Source organism: Suillus clintonianus (genome assembly GCF_016758775.1).
Source record: "Suillus clintonianus strain FC179 chromosome Unknown DEU56scaffold_109, whole genome shotgun sequence".
NCBI lineage: Eukaryota > Fungi > Basidiomycota > Agaricomycetes > Boletales > Suillaceae > Suillus > Suillus clintonianus.
The window spans coordinates 41,670-59,773 of record NW_024539333.1 but is presented as its reverse complement, the minus strand read 5'-3'; the positions used below and the strand labels follow the sequence as shown (position 1 = coordinate 59,773).

Here is an 18,104-nt window from a genome sequence, read left to right as displayed (position 1 = left end):
GGTAAGCGTAATAATTTAATTACTTAATTAATTAATATTTATGCAGTCTCCGCTTGCTCAATATTAATGCTGTGAGGATGTTGCAACGCCTTTCAGTCATTCCTTGGATCAGTGACAGATCATAACCATCACATCGCAGCCATGGTCTCAACCGTTCACCACAACGGGCCCAACGATAGCATCATGGACATCTTGCAAGGAAGGGAGCGCATCGTTTCTTACCCTGGCACGAGTCAGTTCAATGGTCGCGGTATATCTGCATGTGGCCTTGCAGCCATGAATTTTGCGAGAGTGCTTTCTGAACTCGTTCACATCCATAGTAAGGACACGCTGATAGATCTGCTTCGAGCCATCACCAGCAAGGAGGTCATTGAAGTCAGTGTTTTGTTTGATTTGGCGCCCGTCACATCCAGTGGCCGTAGCCCCTCACTGCTGCTTCTCACGAAACGTCATACCATAGGACATTATCTCCATATGCTCAGGATGGTCAAGTGACCTGCACTTGGATGTAGAAGAAATACAGCAGGTTCCCCTATTCGAGAAGTCTTTGAAACTTGTAGCAACCCGGTATGGTCCTCCAAAGGCGAAGAAGTTCATGCGTACCCTTGAGTGAGTGCAATCCTTCGTTCGTCTGTTTCATCAATTTCATTATCTTTTCAGATATATGCAAAGCTTGGATTCCTCTTCAACTGTCATTATCACACGCCCCCCTGAGATCATCGCATGCACGATCATCAAAGGACCGGATACGGATGTCTTTGTGATTTTCGATTCTCACCCGCGGCCCAGCTATCCTGCCGGTGCTGGCCTTATCCTCAGTACATCCATTAATCAAGCTGCCTCCCGCTTGGCCAGCATATTACCTGCTGCCGACAACCAGCTTCTTTCTTTGAGTGGTTTGCAATGGCAGGCGCAGCTACTTAATAACTTCTCAGGCCACATATTCATGTCGACCGGACCACCTTCAGACGTGCGAGGCATGCAGAAGACTGTCGTCGAATCTAGCCTGACTGTTTTGAGACTGCGAGCCGAAGTGGCTGGGCTGACGCAGAAAAATGAGAGGCTGACTAAAGAAAACGAGACGTTTGAAGGGGATATTCAACGCTTGGAGGATGCTTTGAGTACTGAGAGGAGGAAAGTAGCGTCACTCCAGACATCCTCCAAGAGTGTGCAGAGCAACAGCGGGCGACCCCTCCCTGCGCAGCTCACAAACGGAACAGCCGGATTATTGCGGGGGCGGGGCCTCCCTGCGCGGCTCACAAACGGAATAGGCGGATCATCGTGGGAGGCGATTCAACGCTTAGAAGATGCTTTGAGTGCCGATAGGAGGAAAGTGGTGCCACTCCAGGCATCCTCCAAGATCGTGCAGAGCAGCAGTGGATGGCCCCTCCCTGCGCGGCTCACAAATGGAACAGCCGGACCATCGTGGAATTCTCCCCTCAACTTCTCATCTTCGTCCTCTTCCTCCGGCAAAACTCTGAATAACGATCGCGATCGCGCAGCAGACTCATGGTCATCGACCTTTGATGCAGTCAAGGATGACCTAGGACATGAATGGGGTCTCGACAGCCTGAGTGCAGCTGCGGCCCTCGAGTTGCAGCAATCTTTTGACGTTGAAGATGTGCAACTTCGAGACCAGATGCAAGCTCTGGCTGCCGCACTCCCACATAACTTTTCGTGCGCAATATGCATGGAAGAGCAACCTGTGGACAACAGTGTTGACCTTGAATGTAATCATTCGATATGCAGAACTTGTATCAGAGGACACGTTTGCTCCAAGATCGAGGAACATCGCTTTCCAATCCTATGCCCCGTTTGCATGACAGAAACGAATAACCGTCAACCTGGAGGTTTGTACATCATTTGTAGTGACCACCGCTAACTCACCTTCCTTAGCGATCTCGGGACTCCTCGTGCAGCAAATTGGTGTCGACGAGAAGCAATATGCGATTTGGGAAGAAATGGAACTAAGCCAGTTTTCAGTTCTCCTTCACTGCCGCAAGTGAGTGTGTCACTTGTGTTCCTGCAGCGTGTCGATCATGCTATTGTAGATGTCAGCGTACGGTGTCTGTAGACAAAGAAGAGCACGGCGAAGCTCGCATGCTGGTTTGTCCCCTACCCGAATGCGACCATATTTGGTGCAAAGCGTGCCAGCAATCTTTTACCCTTGGTGGTCCTACCCATTCTTGTGACGGAACCTCGGAATTGGACCATTTGATGAAGAAGAGCGGGTGGAAATATTGTCCAAGTATACGCTCTTCCTACTGGCTATTTGCTCTTACTTATGGTCATCGACAGACTGCAAAATACCTGTCCAGAGGGACGGGGGATGCAGCCATATGACTGTGCGTGATTTACTTCGAGACAAGCACGCCGTTCTAACGTATACGCTGTCGTAGTGCATCTCGCCGGGCTGCAACACTCACTTTTGCTATGTTTGTGGGCAAAATATCGTTCGCAGTGCCTTGCGAACGGACATTCAGAACGCGGTCGCTGCTCACTATCGCGTTTGCAAATTGTTTGATGATCCCGGGGAGTGAGACGCCCGACGGCGGTGGACAAGAGTGTTGTAAGTAGCATAGGCTTACAAGTAGGACTATATAAGTCTTTGTAGTAGATCATCATGATTGGAAACGCAACTTGAGAAACAATTTTGGATCGGAATAAATATCACGAGCTGGGGGGTGTTTGAACGGTCGCTAGTATTGTTATATACCGAGCTCACACTCAGGCTATAGTGAGCAATAGTAATCAGGCTTCGTACAAAGTCTACACAGGACTTGGTGAGTTACCAATTGCAAAGGAACGCGTGAAACTCTCGATTTAGGGTTTCGGCCGTAGTACTTTACCTTGGACCTCCAGCGTTGGTTCGGCATTCTCCGAGTCAGTCAGCCCGGATCATGCGACACAAGTTTATTTCCTACCACCATTCACCTCTAGCTGTACCTATCTTTTGCCAAGCCCGGTGCACTTTTGACAACTGCGTCCTCAGCAACCCATCTTCCAGCCCCATGCCTGTGCAGCCGCAGCGCGGCATTGCGCCTATAATTACCAGTGCCTTCCCTCTGCCTACCCCGCACCAAGCACAGAGACAGGAAAACCAACACCATTCATGTTCACAAATGTTGGTGCGCCAAATTCCTCGGCGTCAACATCGATATCAACTTGTAATTGATATTTGACGCACTAGTACGGCTGCTAGCACGAATTTCCAACCTATTGCTACATCATCTTCACTGTCTCTGCCACAACCGTTGATGATACCTCGGGACCAACTGGCCTATCCTTCTCACTCGTGTTTGATCAGCACGATCATGGCCGTTGTTGTATGAGATCTAAGAAGCGCATAAGAGCGGAGGAAGAGGCATCTAGCTACGTTTTCATTTTGGTCAGCCTTCTGATAGATCAATGTTTTTCCAGCGCTTCATCGGTAACGATTCGACGTCAAATTTGGCATTACCACCCAAAATATTTAATTTCTCCACTGCTGCGTCACGAGGTAATCTGACGAAGATCGCAACTTGTCACTTATTTGCAGGGATGGTCACCGGCCACAGGCGCATATGAACAGTGCCAATGGTCCTCCGAGACTCGACTCCGTAGATAGCGATCCTTCTGCACACTGGCCACTTTGCGCTGACACCTTTGGTCACTACTTGAACACTCGGCAGGTATGCGCCCTCCGAGCCAAGAATATTATGGCGCAGTATCTTGCCAGCAGCCAGTTTGTGTCTCCTGCTGCTTACTGTACAGTGTGTCGTAGTATGATAATATCTTGTTATCTTCTATGGTTAGTCTGATATGGTGCCAGCAGGATATTGGAAGTTCAGCTGGACCCAGATGTGACCAGCATTTGACGAGAAATCAGCAACATCACAGCCTTCAGGCGTCAAGTGAGCTTTTGGAGCTTAGAATATCTGGACGATGTCGTGGTGTTGCTACTTACATGGCCAGCATCATGGACCCGTTCCTCGGTGTTGTGACAGGTTGTGGCACGACTCGCGACCTTGGAATGTTGGGACTTCTGATGCCTAATGCTAAATTTGTCCATGCCTTTTCCTACCTTTTGGCGTTGGAATAGAAGTTTGTGCCTTCGTTGGCGCATTCGGTTATCATCTTGTTTGAGCTTCATCTGAGCAGCCAACTTTGGGACACGGAGTGCCGTCGACGGCTGGTGCGTGTCTATTACGGCAACTATTCGAAGTATCATATCCATATCTTGTGGATCGGCAAGATACAAACCTGAGCTAAATAGCATAGCACATGTTAGGATGGGACTCTGAAGACGTGGCAGGCTGCGGCCCTTCGCATCATTCATGATTGAAGGTCAGTCACGATAGGAAGTCAGACCGTCTTTAAAGTTCGCTAACAGTAGCAAAAACAGAAGTTCGGATTTCCTGTGGAGTTGGGATGGCTCATTTCGCGACTGCAGGACAACGAGCTTATCTGTGATCTGCCACCACCACTACGTTGAGAGGCTAAGCCGGTGCACCAGAAGAACTCCTGCCTGATAACACAATACCACTGTTAGCTGGCACAACCGGAAATGAGATTAGTATGCATGTAAGTAGTCGTACTACCTTGTCTTTGACAAATATAGCACGGCCCTGAGAACACATATTTGCAGCGGTGATTGGGGCATCGATTTTCCTGGCTCCGACATTAATTGGCAGGTGCACCGCTGATCAACTAACCTCTGGTCCATATCTTGGCGCTCATGTCTTCCAATTCATCTCCCATGCTAGCTCTGCTGACCTCGAGCTCGTGCTTTTTATCAGTTCATTGGGATTCAAACAGTCAAAATGAGTTCTAGTGTTCGCCACAAAAGTACTCCATCATGCCCGGACAGGAATGGTGGATCATTGTCAATTGATCATCTGAGTGCCATAATCTATTTTTGGCGGCGTAGCCCGTGCCCTCAATTGTTGAGTTCCTTTGTTACTTCATATCCGTGCAGAAAGAAACTCGATGCCTCTCAGATAATCAGGTGGAGTTCTCAATGCAGTCCGCAGTTCTCAGCATCAGGCAAAGCATCAGGCAAACGTTTTACCTGGCAGAATTAGATTTCCTGATGATTTTCCTACCTGCGAGCGAGGTGCCTTGTCGCCTTGGGTGGTGCCCGGCGCCCGATTTGAATGTCTATACATCACAACACCTAAGGTATGTGCGATTCTAATAGCTTTTGATGCCAGCCATCCCGGCTCACGGTTATGGCAGATCCATTTACAGAAGAACTGTGTTTCTTTGACTGATAGAAGACAAGCTGATGGTTTCAACAGGACTACCAAATTCTAGTGTTCGACGGAAAATTTGCTCCTCTAGACCTATTTAATCGACGCAGCCGCCGTTACAATAACTCCCTAAGTTCCACCGTCTCAAACCATACCTTTCCAACAATTTCTCTGACGTCCGTGCAGCGACGGGAACATGGACAGTATAACTCCTACCTTCCCAAGTGGCACCCCACATCCAAGAATCAAGTAAGAAATACATTATGTTATGTCGTTCCATTCCTCGTTCAATTACTGGAAAAGGTGCGTGGGTGTGTGGGATACAGTCGAGATGCGCTGATGGTCGAGGATACATATCTTCCTCCCACAATCGACATTGCACTTCATGCACTGTCGCTTCACAAAAACTGGCAACAATTTCTACCCACCTTATGGTCCATGCCCCAAGGTGGATTGCCCGCCAATCAGACTCTGAAAGAGGTAGATGCTTCAATCTGCAGTAACTCCTAATTTCTGAAAGTGCTGACGTTGTTGCAGGTATGGTTCCCGGGAGCCGACTCCGATATAGGTGATGGTTTTACGAACGGTTTAAATGCGCACGTGTCAGACGTTTATCAGACGCCCGACTTTGTCTGCTAAAATCAGCCGTGATTGAGGAGTCCTGGAGGCACGAGACCTCGCTTCTGGAAGCTGAAGATGCTCATGTGGTCTTCCTGTTATCTCCAGCGGAGTATTTATCTGTGGTCTTTTGTGTGACATGCTTGGAGCTTTTGCTGATATCCTACCATGGATTTCGACGTTGTCGTTCGCAATGGGACTGTCGTGACTGCCTCAGATATCTGGGAGTCTTGTGATATTGGAATCAAAGTATGAATCACACCTGCTGTCGTTTCCAAGTTTTCCCCACCTATGTTAGGATGGAACCATTGTTGCCGTCGGTCCTCGTCTTCCAACCATAGCTGGCGCGCAAGAGATCGACGCTGAAGGAGCTTTTATAACTCCCGGCGGAATCGACTCTCATGTTCATCTGAGTCAGGCTAGTAATTTTCTTCGTTCTCTGCTCCTAGATTCTTATTCTTATCATATTGTGCAGGTACACAACGCCAATATTGACGACGTAGATCATTCTGCCATTACGAATGGAGTCATCCCAGACCGTGAAAACTATGTCGCTGACACGTACGACACAGGTACGCGCAGTGCAGTAGCTGGAGGAACGACAACGGTAATTACGTTCGCTTCGCAAATGAAGAAGGACGAGAGTATCATCCCTGTCATCGAGAATTATCACAAGCTCGCCAAGGACCAGTCCTACTGTGACTACGCTTTCCATGTCATCATAACCAATCCGACGCCCCAAATCGTCGATGATGAATTTCCGCGGATGGTCGACGAGTACGGAATTACGAGCGTGAAGTTGTATATGACATATAAACCCATGAGGCTTCTAGACTACCAGATTCTCGATGTCATGTACTCCGCTCGGAAGCTTGGCATCACCACGATGGTGCACGCCGAGAATGCCGATATCATCGACTGGATGACACAACATCTGGAGCAGAAGCTCATGACACATCCTTACCACCATGGTACATCTCGACCTCCGATCGTGGAGGCTGAGGCGACGGTGAGCCAACTTTGCTTTGTTTGAAATGACATGCTTACACTGCGATAGAACCGTGTCATTTGTCTTGCGGAGCTCATGGATACGCCGATCCTGCTGGTGCACATATCCGGTGGACCTGCCACTAAGCACATCCGCGACGCACAAACGAGGCTGCTTCCGATCTACGGTGAAACGTGTCCCCAGTACATGTTCCTTCTTGCTGATTCAATGCGGAAGGGGGACTTCGAAGGTAATGACTCCTCTGCTATCCTATCCTTTGTCTTACGGGCCTCATTCAGGCGCGAAGTGCGTGTGCTCACCTCCGATCCGTGAGGACAAGTCCGACCAAGATGCCATATGGGCTGGAATCAAGAACGGAACATTCAATGTTGTTTCTTCAGACCACGCTCCTTGCAAGTTCAATCATCCAAACGGAAAGCAGCGTGGGCTCCAGCACGGGAACCTTCCATACGGCAAATTCCGTTTCATACCGAACGGCCTACCTGGTGTGGAAACCCGTGTTCCGCTTCTCTTCTCGGGCGGCGTCCTCTCTGGGCGCATCTCCCCACAGAAGTTTGTTGAGGTCACGTCCACAAACCCAGCTAAGCTGTACGGATTGAAGAAGAAGGGCAGCATCGCACCAGGCTTCGATGCTGATCTAGTGATCTGGTACCCGCAAACGAAGTTCCAGCCTTTCAAGCTCACAAACGAGATGCTGCACCATGCTATCGACTATACGCCGTTTGAGGGAATTGAGTTCAAGAACTGGCCGAGGTACACGATCATCAGGGGTAAGGTGGTGTTCAGCCATGGAGAGGTAATTGGGGAGATGGGGTATGGTCAGTTTATCCGGAGAGAAAAGAGTCTGCTTCCAGGACCAAGAGATGTTTGGTTGAGCGAATGGCGTCCCTAAAATTCATCGATCTGCGCACTCTAAAAATTTCAAATATCATGCCTCCATCAATGTCACTATCCTATCCTCATTATTTGATGTAACTGCAGCCCCTTCATATTTATTTCGTACGCACAATTGAGGTCGACAATCGCGAAAGCTGTCTCACATCGCCGGCGCATTAATGGGTGCATGATGGTAGTGGCAAACAGCAACTCCACACGGTCACGAGTACCGCTCTCTGATATTTGTTGGTATGTCTGAGCCTTCTTATTTTCTCCGTCATTGCACCGGCTATAGATGCAACCTTAGTATAGTTACGCAAACCTTCCTGCGCGCAGAATATAGGGTGAGCCAGAGCCGTCTACTCCACTGTCATTGTGGTTCAGCGCATCCATTACTAGCGACTTACTAGCGACTTGCGAGGAGTCCAAGCTGCTCTCTCTACCAGTGCCAGAAATGAAGGATCCCTCGTCCCCTTTCTCTTAACCAGTGATACTGCCCATTCTCCTCAGCTGCTTCAACTGAGAACGTTAGGGCTCTCGAGAGGAGCGGATTGATTAAGATCTTTGATATGGCATATTTACACCGACGGTAGCAGACAGAGCGACAGTGACAGGCTGACAGCTGAGGGTAGATAGACGACCCGAAAGACTGCTGAGGTTATTGGGAGATCTTGGTTGAATGCAGTCGTATATCAGAGAACTACCTGCGATGATGGATTGAAACATCTTCTCAACAACGGAGAGCCTGAGGACGAACCGAAAGGGTGATCAGAGACGATGCGAGAAGCGGTGTTAGTGAGTTGCATACATACTATAGGTCGGCCTTTTCGATACATCAACATGATTGAGCGCTTCTCCGGGTCTCCACTCATAAGCTGGCGAGCTATCATGGGCAGCGCATGCTACACAGGCACAGTTCCTGTGATGGTGATCAACGGTCACTTTGGTAGGGACCTACACGGTAGTCTAGTGGGGGACGATGCAATGAGGTATACTGATGCTCCAATGAATGACTTTGATAAGTGCGGAAGGTTGAACTCGATGGTGAAAAAACGGCCACTCTTGATACTGCTGTTATGATACAATCGGAGTTGAATGCATCATCCGCCATGAGCCATGCTGGGTGCATTGGGTTTGTTAGTGATGCTAATCAGCTGTCTCAGTGAGAAATACGTAGCGCACCTCGCCAAGAAACACTGAAGCTGGCCCTCAGGCCTCGGGATTGGGTCATTGGTCGAGCTTCCGGATGAAATCATCTACTTTGGAACCTGCAAGCTCGATGTCGTGATTCTTCCGGAGGTCAAGATGAGCGGCCAAGTCCTCCATATTCACCATGAGATACATATTACCCGAGCGACCCGAGGTGCGAGGCGCTTTGCTCGATGCGGATTTGAGGTGGAGGAAGGAGTTCGCCATCTGACTGCGACTGTCGTTGGATGAGTATTGATTCGGTTTTCAGCACAATGTGGTATTCAACCGCCTAGTGTCGGCATTACTATGATACGGTAGCTTGGCCCATGCCCATGGGTACACGAGAGTAGTATTCTTCGAACTTACGGAACATTGCAATTTGGAAAGTCGAACCAACATGTGGGCTTACTAAGCGAGACTTTCCATTGCATCCGCACTACAAAGTGCTTGTCCAGAGCTTCTACTACCTTCTCACCCTGAACTATTGATACTTTGTTTCAGGTGTGATACGCTGGGTGATAATCGCTCGAGTGTGGGTCGAGTATGTTCAAAACCCGAAAAGTATCGAAATGAAGACCCACGCTCGAGAAAATGTGTTACTTGTCAGTCTCATGAACGTGCTTTAGACTACGCCCACTTGCGACATTATGACTGTAAGTTTAACGTTAAACATTTCGATTGATGGCTGACTTGTCCGGAAAGTATCTGAATCAAGCCTCATATATCCTCTGTCTACGAAGTGTAGTACCTTCCTGCCGCCGCTCTTGGCGGCATTCCCACTCCTTGAGAACTTGAATTTCGCAATCACTGGAACCTCGGGTTCTCTGCTTCCGGAAGTCGATGCGTGTTTGATAGATCAAATACATCAGAAATCACAGCAGGGGACCGGTCAATGAATAACGGTAGCGTCTGGCTGAAGTTAGCCCAACCCAAGGGACGATCTGCATTGACAATTTGACATATCATGCCTTCAATGTGAGAGATCCGGAAATACTCTCTGCAAAATTTGAGGCTTAATTGAACCTCGGCCCCTCGCAATATACTTCTATGAACCTAGTGCATTAAAGCCTCGATGTCGCACCGTTGCAGCAAGTATTTTCTCGGATAAGTGTCGTGATCCTAGCTGACGGGATTTTTACTTGTTTCTAGAGTCTCGTCTTGCAAATGAATACAATCTGCATTGCTGTGCTAGGCGCCGAGAGTCTTCATTATGAATCGACCTGGTATCGCTGGACCTGTGCCAGAGGGAGAATCCTCTCCTGAGGTTCAAATAAGACGACTGAGTCATTCAACAGCGGGATGACAAACTTCACTACTAAGCACAAATCGCAAGAATGGCAAACAAGCAACCTCATTTTCTCTCGTCAAGTTAATCAACTCACGAACCAGACTGCTTCCGTTTGGCGAAGACTGAGAAGCAGTTTAAGAAGCTGGACTGTGAGTTGATGTATTCTTACTGCGTGTAAGCGTTGATTTCTTGGCAATGACTTTGGCAGCCTTTCATCGAGATACTACCCCTATGTTTCTGGTTGTTTGGCATTCTTGTCCAACCCATCAGCGCTGGCATCGGAATTGAATTCTGATTCTGCCGTCCGCATAGAATGGATGTCTTCTGTTGGGGCTCAGATGGCTACTGGGACGGACCTGAGGTGGCGACAAGTTATCAACGTTCCACATCGTGCTCAAGACATTAAGGACATTAATATTGGGGGGAGCACAAAAAGAAGAACTTCCTAAAGCGGAAGTGCCTCTGCGAACTACACCTGCACCTCGAGGTTTGGGCAACCATATCCGTAGACAAATTGGATCCGAATCGCTAGTGGTGAGTCCATGACCTATTGACGAAAGCTGTATCAAATGGCCGAGTTGATGATTTTTAGTCATTCTGTGGCATTTATCTCCTTGGCGTAGCTTATTGAGGCTTCGCACAACAGCCACCGTGATATCGAAAACTTTTCTGCGCCTTCCAAGCATTCCGTTCTAGTACGAGATCATAACTAGTGAACCAAGTGCCAGAAGTGAAGTGATTGTTTGTGGCATACCGCACGAGCATCGCATGGAAAGCCATTACTTGGCAAGATTCGCCATACACTTCCTTATCGGAGGCGTCAAGGACGTGATATAGCGGACATCCAGCGTGCAAAAACGCACCCCAAGAATCTGCGAAGCTGATTTTCGGCTCAGAAATAACCGATGCTTAATGGACACGTTCCGACCTGCATATTTAAACAGTTCCAAATTACCGTTCGTTGCCCTCATACTTCTCCGCATACTACTATGGTCCAGAACGATGAAGTCGATGATATTCCCGTCGTTGTCACGAAAGTGCAAGATGTCGAACGTCCTTACTCTATATTTACGACTTCCGAAAAATGGGTCATAGTTTCTCTTGCGTCCATAGCAGGTTTGTTCAGGTGAGAAAATGGTTGTTCTTTGATATTGAAACTCCTGTGAACAACCTTGTCAGCCCGTTGACAGCTTACATATACCTTCCTGCCCTGCCAATGATCGCGACTGCGTTCCACAAGACTGTCGAACTCACCAACCTCACGGTGACGGTTTATCTGGTGTTTCAGGGTGTATGTCAGTAAAGCCTGTTGCATGCTGTTTGTCATCTCCCAGGCTCATCATTATCGCTCGAAGCTCCCATGTTCTGGGGCACTCTCGCAGATCGCATGGGCAGGCGACCAACGTCGCTTGGATGTTTGTTTGTTCTTAGCATTGCTTGCATCGGTCTTGCGTTCGTACCGACATCATACTTCTGGCTGTTGATGGTTCTCCGATGTCTCCAAGCAATTGGTAGTGCTAGCACGCTCACGATCGGTACGTTACTGTATATCTTTTATTTTCGTGTTTTATCTTATTAGCTACAGGCGCTGGTATTATCGCAGACATCGCTACACCCGCGGAGCGAGGTGGTTTCTTTGGCATCTTCACAATGGGTCCACAGGTGAGCACAAGAGTACACCTGTTGACTAGTAACTGAGTTTCGAAGGTTGGACCCGCGTTAGGACCTGTTGTAGGAGGCGCTCTTGCGGATAAACTCGGATGGAGGTAAATCAGCTGCTCTCGAACATATAACAATGCTTTGCTTATGCAGTCCATTATTCAGATCTATTTTCTGGTTCCTGTGCATCTCAAGTTCAGCGTGTTTTATTGTCATGGTCGCGTAAGTCGCGATATATGTCGTTATTCTCTGTGACGTACCCCGCGTGTCAGGTTCCTCCCGGAGACCTTGCGTAGCCTCGTCGGAAATGGTAGTATCCTTCCGCCTATCCAATATCGTCCTCTGTTATCCTTAATGGGGCGTGGCCGTAAGGATCCTGAGGTGGAGTGTCCGCCTGCTCGTAAATCTCCCAACCCTTTTCATCTGTTCGCATGCGTCGACATCTTGAACCTTCTGGTTTTCAATGGCATTCAATACGCGGTGTTTACCGCCATCCTGGCTACCATATCTTCATTGTTCAATAAAAACTACCCTCAACTGTCGGAGACGGACATTGGGCTTTGTTACCTGGCCTCTGGAGGCGGGCTTGCGCTGGGCGCAATATTCAGTGGCAAGCTCATGGACTGGGACTTCAGGAAGACGAAGGAACATCTCACTCGTAATTTTACGCCAGAGAAGGGTATTTCAGATGGTATCATAGACGAGGATGATTTTCCGATCGAAGCCACGAGGCTGAAGAGATTGCCACTCTGGATGATCATGTTTTGCGCAGCCTGCGTTGGGTATGGCTGGTGTCTCCAAGCGCGAACGACCATTGCAGCACCTCTGGTCCTCCAATTCGTCAGTAAGTGTTTGTTTTCGATTCTTGCTCATAGACTAGATGCTCACTGATCGCACAGTTGGATTTTCAGAAATCGCTATGCTCACTACCATTCAAACGCTTTTAGTCGATCTTGTACCGTCACAAGGCTCTTCGGTGACTGCGTGTGTGAGTTCGTCAGATGTCTCTGATTCACAAGATCGTGACAATAACTACAGAATAACCTCATTCGATGCTCTATGGGAGCGCTTCTGGTTTCCGTGATCGACTTGATTCTTCAGCAGATTAACACTGGATGGACATTTGTTCTTCTAGGGGGAATTTGTTTCATCTCCGTGCCCATGGTTTGGCTGGCAGTGCGTATTGGACCTCGCTGCCGTGCTGGCAGACAGCAGCCTGAGATTGCGTCTTAAAAATAACGCTTCAATGCCTTTTGGCCAGGTGCCAGTTCGTATTGCAGAATTAGAATTACGGTCTTAATGTCTTTCTGTCTGAAAATCCCCTCACACAGATCTGTTATATGTTCACGCCCCAAATATTTGCTCCTTTACATTGCATTCACAGGAGCATCGGTTCCCCGCTGTCATGGTAGTGCACGTGGCAATTAGGTAAGGCATTACGGTAGAGATTGGACTAGCGGCTGTGAACGTTGTTTACTCACTACGGCATTACTCGATTTCAGCAGCCTTTCTGAGATCTGAGCCTTTCGCTGCTGGAACTTCTGTCCAACCCGCGCTTGCTAAGTAACGCTTTGTTGCAATGCCTCGTGATATCTTGGGTGGCTAACCCCCCTCCTCCTCCCGTCCTGAGATCTGCTTTTAATTTAAATTACACATTCACTTCCCTTGTGTTTCTGAGTCCACGCTTTAACCTCTCGGGCCTTATCAGGTTCATCCATAACCCTCGACAGTGCACCACGATCAGCCTCCCACTGGCACCTGGCCACCCTTTCAACCTCTCAGACCTTAAATTTAGCCCGAGTTACGTCACACTCCCGTTTGTGGTACGATTGGCTGGGAATCGGTACAACTCATGCAGAATTTCGCATTCCCCTGCTCCCATTGCCTGTTATACCTAATGTATCCGTTTTTAAATTGGCATCCCGCGATGTGTCCGAGGCAGCCTCGCGTTGCCACAGGTTGCCATTGTAAGTTTTGTCTGGTCATGATCCTGGACAAGTACTGGGGAAAATCCAAACGCCTCTAAACTCTCCCCGTCACCTATTCCTAATCCATCTGATCCACAGTCTCCGAGGTGGCCACTCACGGTTAGCCGAGGTGCGCGCTGTTTCTTTACACCCACCTCAGCGGCCAACTGCGGTGATGCTATTATGCACACATCGCAACCCGATTTCTGCGTTGACACACGCGCATAATTAATATTCGAAGCTGGCACAGTGCACCCTGACGGAAATCGATCCTTGCATAAATGGATGTAAGACCACATCTTCAGACCAGCCGGGAATTTTTAGACAATTACAACAAGAAAAATTCTCAAAGGCACCGCAACCTTAGGCTCGCTACACGAGGTATGTAATCGATGACGAATTGGTAGATAGCATGATATTACCAGTGCCCTAGTTGAAACGGAGTCCACCTCATAGTGTCAAAACTTCGGCGGACACGCTGCAACTGTAGTCCTTTCACGTCGGGAATCGCAGCTCACGTTCGCACTCAACTTTCGGATCTCATATGGTGACACTTTTGCTATCTTTCTTTAATTGTCATCGTTCGGGTTTATTCGACCTTGCAATTCACGGGAACAAGTTAACCTTCTGATCCTTCTTTTAGTCACCATCATTCGCTGCCTCGATCGCTCTGCCCTGTTTCACGTCCCTTGGAACTTACTCGGCTACTGGAGCCACGAAATTTTAGAATCACTCGAAGCCTCAGCGTTCAGGTTCTATCTGCCTTCTCACAGGAGGAGGCGGCGCAAAGATCATGTATCCAGGAGAAATATCTGGCCCTGGCATCTTGTCGATTCCTGATACACCGACAGATTGGATGTATACAACACGCCGCAGCTTCTGGTCCAGGGTTGATGCCGTCCATGGCCTTGGAGGATGGAATAAACGGTGGCCCGCGGAGTTATGAAGGCCACCCGGCCGTAATTTTTATTTTATCGCACGACTCAGACAATACCTTTTGGTTTGCAAAGAGCCATATCATATTGCGGCACAGCGCTTCTATAATATTCTACTTCCAGTCCTTGCGTTGAAGATAAACAGGAGAGGGATGGGATTGCTTGGTCCACACCAAAGTACCTATGTAGCAAGCTGATCTATCAGTTCAGAATCTCTGAAGCCTTTGTCTTCAGGCATCTTTGCCACACTTGCGTTTCTGCCCATGGTGGTACTTAGAATGGCAAGCACAAAAAGCGCGTAATGATTAAGGTTAGGGCTACAGTGACATAGATGTGACATCTGTGTCACAGGCATCCGTCAGGGAGACAGCATTTTGGGCTCGCTCTTGGCTCGCTCACTGTCTAGTGCGATCCTTAAACATTGATCAATCATGCAGGCGGGACAAACTCCAGTGTTCGTCATGAGTATGTACTGTCTGCGCTTTTCAAATGCATCACTGAATGCGATGTTCTGCAGACACTGCGCCAGAGAGGCAGTCAGGAAGGAAAGCTCAGATCTCCAACATCACGGCCGCAAAGGCAAGTTTAATCGTCAGCATATGCTTTATCCTCGTCTCATCCATACTTGCTTTTCAAATAGACCATCGCTGATGTTATTCGAACATGTCTTGGCCCGAAAGCCATGCTCAAGATGATTCTCGATCCAATGGGCGGCATACTGTGCGTCTCTAGACATCTCCTGCCGTTAGTGTGTTTGAGTAATGTATAACATAGGCTTACAAACGATGGAAACGCGATTCTCCGTGAAATTGACGTTGCACATCCTGCAGCAAAGAACATGATCGAACTCAGTCGTACTCAAGACGAAGAATGTGGTGACGGTACAACCAGCGTTATCATCCTTGGTGTGTTCTCAAGCTTCGAAATCAACTCATTTTCTCATTGTTCTATAGCGGGAGAAATCCTCGCTCAGTCCCTCTCTCAGCTCGAACGCGACATCCACCCTGTCGTTATCATCTCTGCCTACAATAAAGCTCTGAAGGAAGCTCTTGCGATCATAAATCGCATATCTATCCCGATCGACACGTCATCTGATGAAGAAATGCTGTCTCTTATTAAAACTTCCATCGGCACCAAATTCGTGGCACGCTGGAGTGATTTAATGTGCCATCTGGCCCTTCAAGCCGTGCGCACCGTTGCCTCGGATGACGCTGGTCACAAGAGTGTTGACATCAAACGTTATGCGCGCGTTGAAAAGATTCCAGGTGGCTCTATTGAGGAGTCGAGAGTCCTTGATGGCGTCCTTCTCAACAAGGATATCACCCACCCAAACATGCGCCGACGAATTAAAAACCCGCGTATTATCTTACTCGATTGTCCCCTTGAGTATAAAAAGGGTGAAAGTCAAACCAACATGGAGTTCTCCAAGGAGAGCGACTGGCAACGCGCCCAGGAGATCGAGGAGGAGCAAGTCATCGCGCAGTGCAGACGTTTACTCGAATTCAAACCCGATCTTATTATCACCGAGAAAGGCATATCCGGTAGGTATCGAAACTGAAATTTCCCCAAATTACTAATTTTTCTTCAGATACGGCACAATATGTCTTTGAGCGAGCGAACATATCTGCTATTCGACGCGTCCGCAAATCAGACAACAACCGTATTGCCCTGGCTATTGGTGCAACCATTGTCAACCGCGTGGAAGACCTCCGTGACTCTGATATCGGCACGGGATGTGGCCTATTCAATGTCGAGAAGATGGGGGATGAGTTCGTCATTTCTGCCCTGCCCTGCCCCCTCATTTACGCGATCCACTCAGATACTTCACATTCCTGACCGAGTGCAAAAACCCTAAAGCGTGCACCATTCTTCTCCGTGGCCCTTCCAAGGACATCCTCAATGAAATCGATCGTAATCTTGCAGATGCTCTCAGCGTTGCACGCAATGCATACTTTAACCCCCTCCTGGCGCCTGGAGGAGGTGCGACAGAGATGGCGATCAGTGTGGGGTTGCACGCTAAAGCACGCAGCGTGACTGGGGTTGAGGGGTGGCCGTTCAGAGCTGTTGCGGACGCTATGGAGGTGATCCCACGGACTCTGGTGCAAAACAGCGGCGGGAATGCTATCAGGGTACTGACAGAGCTCAGGGTCGGTGATCGTGTTTCTGTGGAGAAAATGTCCCTAATGACTTCCGATAGGCCAAGCACGTGAACGGAGAGCATTCATGGGGCGTGAATGGGGAAACGGGAAAGATAGTCGATATGAAGGAATACGGCTTGTACGAAAGTGCAAGCGTAAAGGTACGTCCATGTTCTTGTAGTCCGACGAGTCCCCTGAATATCTATCTACTGCACGTTTAGATCCAAATCCTGAAAACTGCTATTGAGGTATATCTATGCGAGCTCATCACGCATATGCCGTCTACTTACTATGCCCACAGGCCGCCCGCATGCTTCTACGTGTCGACGACGTCGTACAAGCCACACGAAAAGAGCGCGAACAGCAAGGCCCTCCACCAGAGGAGATGCAGGGCGATTAAAATTGATGCATAGATAATACGGGAAGCCGCATTTGATACACAGTGACTCCAAGTACCTTCAGAAAATACTAATTTACATGCTTTCGAAGCGTACCATCCGGCGTGCTGTTTGCCAGCAAGCAGATCTTTTAATCAAGACACGTTGTACGACTCGGAAAGATCTAGGTTGACCTGCTTCTAACGTTAGCACACACCCGAGTTTCGAGAATGCCGTATCAACATGCATGTTTCTACCTACTGTACATGTTAGATGTTAGAACGACAGTGTATAGATCTGAATGGCTAGTGGACTTAAGAGTTACAGATGGAGAAAATCGATGTATAGATATCGGGACTACCACAGACCCTGAGCGTGGACAGTATAATAATATGATGGTGAAGGGCGAAGGGTGTAGCGAACTCTAACGCGAGTAGCTTTCTTAGAAAAACCCTATGTATTACGTGTGCACCGTCCAAGGTTGCGGAAGCCACCGCCACTCCGGTTCACATGGCTAACTTGGAGAATATTCATGTACTGTGCATTTTTAAAAGTTACCCGCTTGCGCACAACGCACCAAAATGCCCATATGGAGCCAGTAAATCGGTTCAAGAATCAAGGGGGATCGAAAGCTGGGTTTTCCGCATTATTGTAGCCCTGACGTTTCCCTGAGGAATAATAGGCTGGACGCGTGAATCGCGAACCTGAGGGCTTGACTAACATGAATCTTGGGACACTCAGGAACCAAGGTTACTACTGAGCTCGTTCATGGAAGATCCCCGAAACCACTGGGGTGTTTGAGTGTTCGTGAGATC

General features: G+C 48.5%; 6 protein-coding genes across 6 annotated transcripts; 5 read left to right on the top strand and 1 right to left on the bottom strand.

Moving 5' to 3' along the window:
- The first annotated feature begins 78 nt into the window (after positions 1-78).
- Positions 79-2,755, top strand: DEU56DRAFT_830093 (uncharacterized protein). Its single transcript, XM_041354504.1, has 7 exons — positions 79-375; positions 461-609; positions 661-1,850; positions 1,897-2,002; positions 2,052-2,248; positions 2,299-2,345; positions 2,400-2,755. The coding sequence occupies exons 1-7, from the start codon at positions 142-144 to the stop codon at positions 2,538-2,540; spliced, it is 2,064 nt and encodes a 687-aa protein (XP_041203554.1). The 5' UTR covers positions 79-141; the 3' UTR covers positions 2,541-2,755.
- A 769-nt stretch (positions 2,756-3,524) lies between these two features.
- Positions 3,525-4,318, bottom strand: DEU56DRAFT_760088 (uncharacterized protein; the record flags this gene model as incomplete). The annotated part of the gene is made up of 3 exons (XM_041350390.1): positions 3,525-3,710; positions 3,947-4,194; positions 4,243-4,318. 3 exons carry the CDS (start codon positions 4,316-4,318, stop codon positions 3,525-3,527), a joined length of 510 nt encoding a protein of 169 aa, XP_041203553.1.
- A 1,481-nt stretch (positions 4,319-5,799) lies between these two features.
- DEU56DRAFT_924409 (uncharacterized protein) lies at positions 5,800-7,750 on the top strand (the record flags this gene model as incomplete). Its single annotated transcript, XM_041358556.1, has 5 exons — positions 5,800-6,098; positions 6,148-6,252; positions 6,325-6,858; positions 6,907-7,087; positions 7,137-7,750. The coding sequence occupies exons 1-5, from the start codon at positions 6,018-6,020 to the stop codon at positions 7,748-7,750; spliced, it is 1,515 nt and encodes a 504-aa protein (XP_041203552.1). The 5' UTR covers positions 5,800-6,017.
- Positions 7,751-8,574: 824 nt separating this feature from the next.
- On the top strand, positions 8,575-9,821 carry DEU56DRAFT_760086 (uncharacterized protein; the record flags this gene model as incomplete). The annotated part of the gene is made up of 6 exons (XM_041350389.1): positions 8,575-8,695; positions 8,758-8,870; positions 9,010-9,097; positions 9,427-9,527; positions 9,552-9,578; positions 9,666-9,821. 6 exons carry the CDS (start codon positions 8,575-8,577, stop codon positions 9,819-9,821), a joined length of 606 nt encoding a protein of 201 aa, XP_041203551.1.
- Positions 9,822-10,858: 1,037 nt separating this feature from the next.
- Positions 10,859-13,203, top strand: DEU56DRAFT_52519 (MFS general substrate transporter). Its single transcript, XM_041346633.1, has 9 exons — positions 10,859-11,339; positions 11,393-11,508; positions 11,569-11,748; positions 11,799-11,875; positions 11,921-11,979; positions 12,038-12,094; positions 12,145-12,716; positions 12,772-12,860; positions 12,911-13,203. Exons 1-9 carry the CDS (start codon positions 11,119-11,121, stop codon positions 13,103-13,105), a joined length of 1,566 nt encoding a protein of 521 aa, XP_041203550.1. The 5' UTR covers positions 10,859-11,118; the 3' UTR covers positions 13,106-13,203.
- A 1,904-nt stretch (positions 13,204-15,107) lies between these two features.
- DEU56DRAFT_830046 (chaperonin Cpn60/TCP-1 family) lies at positions 15,108-17,795 on the top strand. The gene is made up of 10 exons (XM_041354503.1): positions 15,108-15,239; positions 15,292-15,353; positions 15,415-15,494; positions 15,549-15,679; positions 15,728-16,315; positions 16,363-16,543; positions 16,594-16,921; positions 16,972-17,073; positions 17,134-17,160; positions 17,214-17,795. Exons 1-10 carry the CDS (start codon positions 15,206-15,208, stop codon positions 17,310-17,312), a joined length of 1,632 nt encoding a protein of 543 aa, XP_041203549.1. The 5' UTR covers positions 15,108-15,205; the 3' UTR covers positions 17,313-17,795.
- Positions 17,796-18,104: the final 309 nt, after the last annotated feature.